Source organism: Colletes gigas, unplaced genomic scaffold (genome assembly GCF_013123115.1).
Source record: "Colletes gigas isolate AHSC1104 unplaced genomic scaffold, ASM1312311v1 Colletes_gigas_Sc00041, whole genome shotgun sequence".
NCBI lineage: Eukaryota > Metazoa > Arthropoda > Insecta > Hymenoptera > Colletidae > Colletes > Colletes gigas.
Genome location: NW_025106670.1, coordinates 1,631,016 through 1,637,096, shown reverse-complemented (window position 1 = coordinate 1,637,096; position 6,081 = coordinate 1,631,016). Strand labels below are relative to the sequence as shown.

Genomic DNA, 6,081 nt, shown 5'->3' with positions numbered 1-6,081 from the left:
TTCTAAGTTTACTTTAACAATGTAAAATCTTTACAACTAATTCTAGATACAATAGAATTAGTTAAATTAGAAACAGTTTCTTCGTCTTTGTCAATTTTATATGTTTTTTTTATCAACTCAAGATCTGAAAATTCAGCTAGTTTTGATATTGAAACGTTTACTCCTTTTACATTTTTCATAAGTATTTGCGACATTGATTCTTCTGTGTTTTTGTATATCTGTATTATCAATATATTTTTATCATTATCATTAATACCAAATTCCATTAATGAACGTGATATGTTTTTTGATATCGACAAATTAAATAAAATTTCAGTATATACGTTTTTTGTAATAAGCTGATTCATCTTTGCACTAATTGCTGCTTTATTGGCGGCTACTAATATATGAAAGGGATCCGTTATAAGTGCTGCTTTTATAACAGCGCAACAAAGTTTGCCATTCATAATTTTCTCACGTATTTCATTACAATTTTGCACATTTCTAAATAAATATAATGTGCAAAACAATTCAGTCTCAGGATCTAATGGTACTATATAATCATCCATCTTTTACCACGTAATTCGCAAATAAAAGTTATGAATTACTATCCTTTTATAATAATTACTATTTATAGTATTGGTAATTTCACATTTATTTTCATGTTGAGATGTTTTTCATTTATTGTTTCAAGAAATTTTAGAAAATCTTATAATTTTAAACCAACTACATAACCACTGAAATGACTTAAGTAAACATTAATTATGTATATCGTACGTACATAGTGCAGTGAATACGGTGGCGACCTCTTTTTAAATGAATTCCAACATCAGAGGGCTATAAGCTATAAGTGATACTTTACTAGGTTAATATGTATGCATTAGTTTTTTACATACGCTTAATTTTCTTTTTACGAAGATAATTTTCTTTACACGAATACGATTTAATACGGTTTCGAAAATCGATTTTTTTTACATACATTGGTGACATTGATAACACTGTTCAACAAATTAAATTCCTAGTAAGTAGAATTTCTCGTCCCAATCACGAACCATTAAGCAGAATTGTTTACTGATCGATAACCATCTGTTGTTTCCGAGAAACACGAATAATTGTGAAAAGCACGGTTTTGGATAAAAATGAAATATTACATAAAAACTAGAAATGCTAGGAAGTTTCAGTTTTCAAATCCTTTTTTGAGCTCATCCGAATCGGCCATTAAATATTCGCGTTTCACTAGAGAAATCATTACAAACGGTAACAATAAAAACAAAAATAATTTCTGAAACAGGGTATTAATAAAATAAAACATGCATACGATAAAATTGTTTGTTCAGTTAGAACAGAAAAGTCTTCTCTTTGTAAATGATCAAAATACACAATTTCTAGAATTTTTTCTTTATTCATTATAATTAATGATTTACAGATACTATAATTATAATTAAATCATCTGAAACATATTCAAGTAAATATTTTTAAATATTTCCAAAACACAAATTACATAAACTCATTACTATTCTTGACACAATACCGTTAAAGAATAATAAACTCTTTTTGCAACTCATCATTTTTTTAAAATAAACAAACAAAGACTGTTTCTGTATATCGGTAAGAACATTTTGTAATAATACATCCAACGCTTCTAAAAATGTACTAACATTTATGGGATATATGGATGAACCATAGATGTAAAGTAAAAACAAAGCTAAAAAATTGAATAATGTTATGCATGTCAACCATATAAATTTTCATAATATAAACTATATATATATATATATATATATGTATGATGCAATTTAATAGAAATTATTATTTAATAGCACACACGAAACAAAGAATCGATTAAAAAAGCATTTGTGATTTTATTGCTGAAGCAACACATGCATCATTGCTGATAATTAAAGAAAATCAATTTCTTATTAGTATAGAAAAAAGTAATCCCCCTTTTTTAACATTTTTACCGCGTATCAGTGACTTGTGATTTTTCGAATGAACGTAACAAGCAAATCCTCGATCTTTGTTTTACAAATCTGTAATATTATTACTGCGAACACAAGCGGGATGATTTTGTACTTGAAATGAAACATCGGAAATCGAAATACACCATCCGCGGTCATCATACGCAGTAAAAGTGTTAAATACCTTTTATGAAACGAAAATTATTGCACGTATACGTATACCTATTTGACCGACTGTCAAATGTAATATATATTCATGTTTCAAAAAGTATGATTTATATTACGTTGGGAAAAGTAGTATTATAATTCTACCTTTTTCCTATAATCTCGTGTATTGGCTGGAATTTTTAATGTTAATATAATTAACTGATTATGCAGTTATCTGGCTTTGAGAATTTTATGGAATGTGTAGTTCCCGTTGATCCAGTACCAGTGGATGTAAGGGATCCTCGACGTGGTACAATTGTGGGCATAGTAGCAGTAGTGTCCAAAAATTCATCGTTATCTGAATCAGTATCTTTGTCTTTATTATCTCCGAATTGCTTTCTAGGCATTATTTCATGTATATACTTTTCAATCATTTGTCGATTTTTAACCGAAATAGTAGCGTTACCATTACCTGTCGCATATGGTAAACTATCATTAATTTCTTGTTGTTCTTTGGAAACCCTTTCCATGTACATACGATGTAATTCAGCTAGCGCTTCATCCATAAAACGAACACTTTGTTGTTTACCACCCGGTAAAACATGATTGTTATAATCAAGTGGTTTACAAACTTCGCTATTCGAATCTTTCTGTTTCGGGTTTTCAGTGTCTAACATTGTAGTTGTGAAACCTATAGGGAATTTATTATTTTTATTTACTGTATTACACGATGGTGGTCCATACACTGTTTTCTGTTCATTTGCTGTAACTCCATATCTATTTAACATCCAATCTCGAACATAACTTTTGTCATCTTTAATTTGATTTTCTCTTGACATAGTATTAGGCTGTGCGGTTGGAAATTCTTCATTATAACCAACCGCGCGAACGTTCTCGTCCGTTCGTACATTTCCTTGAATCGTGCGCACCGAATTTTTTTGTTCATTTTGTGCTGCAAGATCTTTCCACCTTCCGGTATTCATTACAAGCTGAGCCAATTGTTGAATTGTTTGTTTTGGGACTGCTACAGATGTTTCTTGTCTGTTATTAGAAACGGTTCCTAATTTTGCTGGTGTAGAAGTATTACAAGGTTCACCGGGTACTACATCTGTAGGTTGAATAGTTAGTTTTCGTAAATGTTCATAACTTTCTCCTTGGCCAGCTAACAAGTCATCTTCAATAGTTTTTAAATTACCTTCGTTTATATTAAGCATGTCGTAATTATTCATAATTTGTTCCGAAGTGCGACGTTCATTTTCCAAAAATGCTGCAGTCAATACTACAGCAGCAGTAGGTTCTCTTTGTATAAATAATTGTCTACGCGCATGTAAGGTCTGACCTATCGTCGCTTCAAGACGAGCATTTTCTATTGTCTCCTCTAATCGTTTTTCCATTTCTAAGAATTTCGTAGTTTCAAATTTTACAGCTTGTATATTCATAGCAATGTTTTCCATTTCTCTAGCTATACGTCTTTCTGCGGAGGACTGAGTGCGAGTGTTTGTAGTTGACGCAGATTGGTAGCCTAATCGTTGTTGAGCTTTGACAAAAGGAGATTGCGATACTGGTCCTAATTTTGACCATATAGTACCAGGCTTTTTTACTGGACTAGTTATTGGTGAAACAACACCTGGTCTTGTTGCTATAGGGTTTTGATTGATTAATTCAATATTAGAATTTGGCACTGTACAAGGAACTCTGCATGGTTTTGGAGGAACCAAGTCCAACTTTGGAGGAGGTGCTCCAGGCCTTGGAGGAGGCACTAATGATGTTATTATAGGTTCTATCTGCGGTGGAGGTATTTCGACATCTGTTTCAGAATTTTGTTTTCTATGTACAGAAGTATGAACGACTTTCAGTAAATCATCTACTCGACATTCAAATCTATTTTGACGATCTCTATCTATATCTAAGAACTTTGTTAGTATATCATTTTGTGCTGCAAGGATCTAACATAATATGGATTAATATATGCATTAATTACATAAAAAAGATTAAAAGTAAACAATAATTTATATCTTACCTTATTAACAGCTTCGTTTTGAGAATTAATTGCACTCAGAAAGAGCTGCTCTAATTTTTGTGCTTTCTTTTTTCTGACTGGTACATGTGGAATATTTTCTGTATTAACTTCAGCATCCTTCGATTTGTTATCACTTTCCGATGGAGTCGATGAATTCAGTAAAAACTCCAATAAAAGGCTATCATCGTTACATGTTGCATTATTTGTTATTACAGAAATATCAGGATTTGGTACTTGTGTAGATTGATTATAGCTTTCATTTAAATTGTGTACTTTTTCATCGTTTTTTGACTCGCAAAAACCGTCATTTATATTATGTGTTTTTTCATCGTTCTTTGATTGGCAAAAAGCATCATTTAAATGTTGAGATGCATCTGGTAAATAATCTGGAGATAAACATCCACCATTTTTTGTATCCATTACAGCAGGCATATGAGTTAATATATTACCATATTGTTGTTTATATGCAGCTCTTAAATCTCGGCTAAGTGCAAGTTTTTGTGGTTCTTGAGGCATCGCACGATTATTTGCACGCGTTGTATGTTGTAAATTATTTCGTTGCTGCATTACATGTTTTAAATTACAACTTTGTACTGTCATTGGATTAACTGGTATATTTGCAAATTGAGTTGTTAAATTTTGATTCAAGTTATGTAGATTTTGTTGAAAAGCTAGATTATTTACTAACATATTTTGTTCATTGCATATACCAGTTTGTTGTAAATTTTGATGTTGCTGCATATTTTCTTGAATTATATGATTTTGTACATTTTGCACTGTATTTTGAAAGGGTATTTCAACATAAGGATAACCAGGCAATAAATTTGAATCGTAACTTGGACGCAATATTTCTTCTGGAAAAGAATCGCATTGCGTGGACCTGCCAGCCATTTGACCTAATTGGTCGTCGGTATTAATAGCTACATCTCTTGTTGGAGAAAAGACTCTATAAGGCCGAGCTATTACAGTTTCGTTTGACTCGGGAGAATCGGGATATTCATTTTCACCTACAAAATAATACGTACGACAATTACTACGCAAACATTATAGTAATCAACCTTTAAAATGACACCCAGAAGATTTTTTGTAAATATTTTTATGAGAACCTCGAGTAACTATAAGAATTTATGAGTGAATATGTAATATGGTTGTTGTCAAACATTATGGAATATTCTTACGTCCTAATGTCCATATAGGAGACAATGCTTCTGTATGATGGAGCGACTGCGGAGGCTCTTGAAATCTGTATCTCATTTGTAAGTTTTTATTTGTTTTAATATCTTTTGGTGGAGATTTAACATTCATCATTGCATCTGAGGGAATAACAAACAGCATAAACTGATTTCTTTGATATTTGGAAAGTATACTTGTAATATATTATTAAAATTTGAAACCTTAAATTATTAAATTTGCAAATAAAACAAATTCATCAAGCGTATGTTAATTTTCAACGGCCTTACCTACAGTGTCTACGCCGTCTAAGTTATTTCCTTCCAAACGCTTGTTTTTAAGAACTCGATCTATTGATTCATAATATTGTTCTACACCCGCTCGAGTACCAGCTCTTTTAGCTTCACGGTAACATACCAAAACCTGTTTCATTCGAGATCGGCATTGTTTAGCAGAAACATTATATCCCTTTTTCTTCATATAACGTGCAACGCTTTCCCAAATCAATTGCGGTTTTGAAGTATATTCAAATTGTTTCTGTACTTGTCTATCCGACCAAACTGATACAAGTAATGCGGTGCTCTCGGGGATCCACTTATATTTAACGCAATCTCCAGAATCACTCATCTTTCAATAATTAACTTTTATGACTAATTAAATGATTAAAAGTTAACATAAGAATTGGAGTATAATATACAAAAAGAAAGCATCTATGTCCATCACGTAATAATGTTAACTTTATCAATATACAACGCATACACTCGGATTAACCGACACTACTAACCGACACAGTTCAAATTTCATTGT

The 6,081-nt window shown here is 31.5% G+C and overlaps 2 protein-coding genes across 4 annotated transcripts; both read right to left on the bottom strand.

The window, feature by feature from the left end:
• Positions 1-8: 8 nt before the first annotated feature.
• LOC122402897 (EKC/KEOPS complex subunit TPRKB-like) lies at positions 9-811 on the bottom strand. The gene has a single exon (XM_043406056.1). It carries the CDS (start codon positions 546-548, stop codon positions 9-11), a length of 540 nt encoding a protein of 179 aa, XP_043261991.1. The 5' UTR covers positions 549-811.
• Positions 812-1,804: 993 nt separating this feature from the next.
• On the bottom strand, positions 1,805-6,037 carry LOC122402865. Of its 3 annotated transcripts, none has more exons than XM_043406022.1 (5): positions 5,565-6,037; positions 5,283-5,417; positions 4,105-5,111; positions 3,280-4,030; positions 1,805-3,192 (listed from the first exon to the last, which is right to left on the bottom strand). In XM_043406022.1, exons 1-5 carry the CDS (start codon positions 5,899-5,901, stop codon positions 2,300-2,302), a joined length of 3,123 nt encoding a protein of 1,040 aa, XP_043261957.1. In that variant the 5' UTR covers positions 5,902-6,037; the 3' UTR covers positions 1,805-2,299. The 3 variants fall into 3 exon arrangements, with proteins under 3 accessions (XP_043261957.1, XP_043261956.1, XP_043261955.1); XM_043406021.1 differs by having other exon boundaries at positions 1,805-4,030; positions 4,105-4,490; positions 4,554-5,111; XM_043406020.1 differs by having other exon boundaries at positions 1,805-4,030.
• Positions 6,038-6,081: the final 44 nt, after the last annotated feature.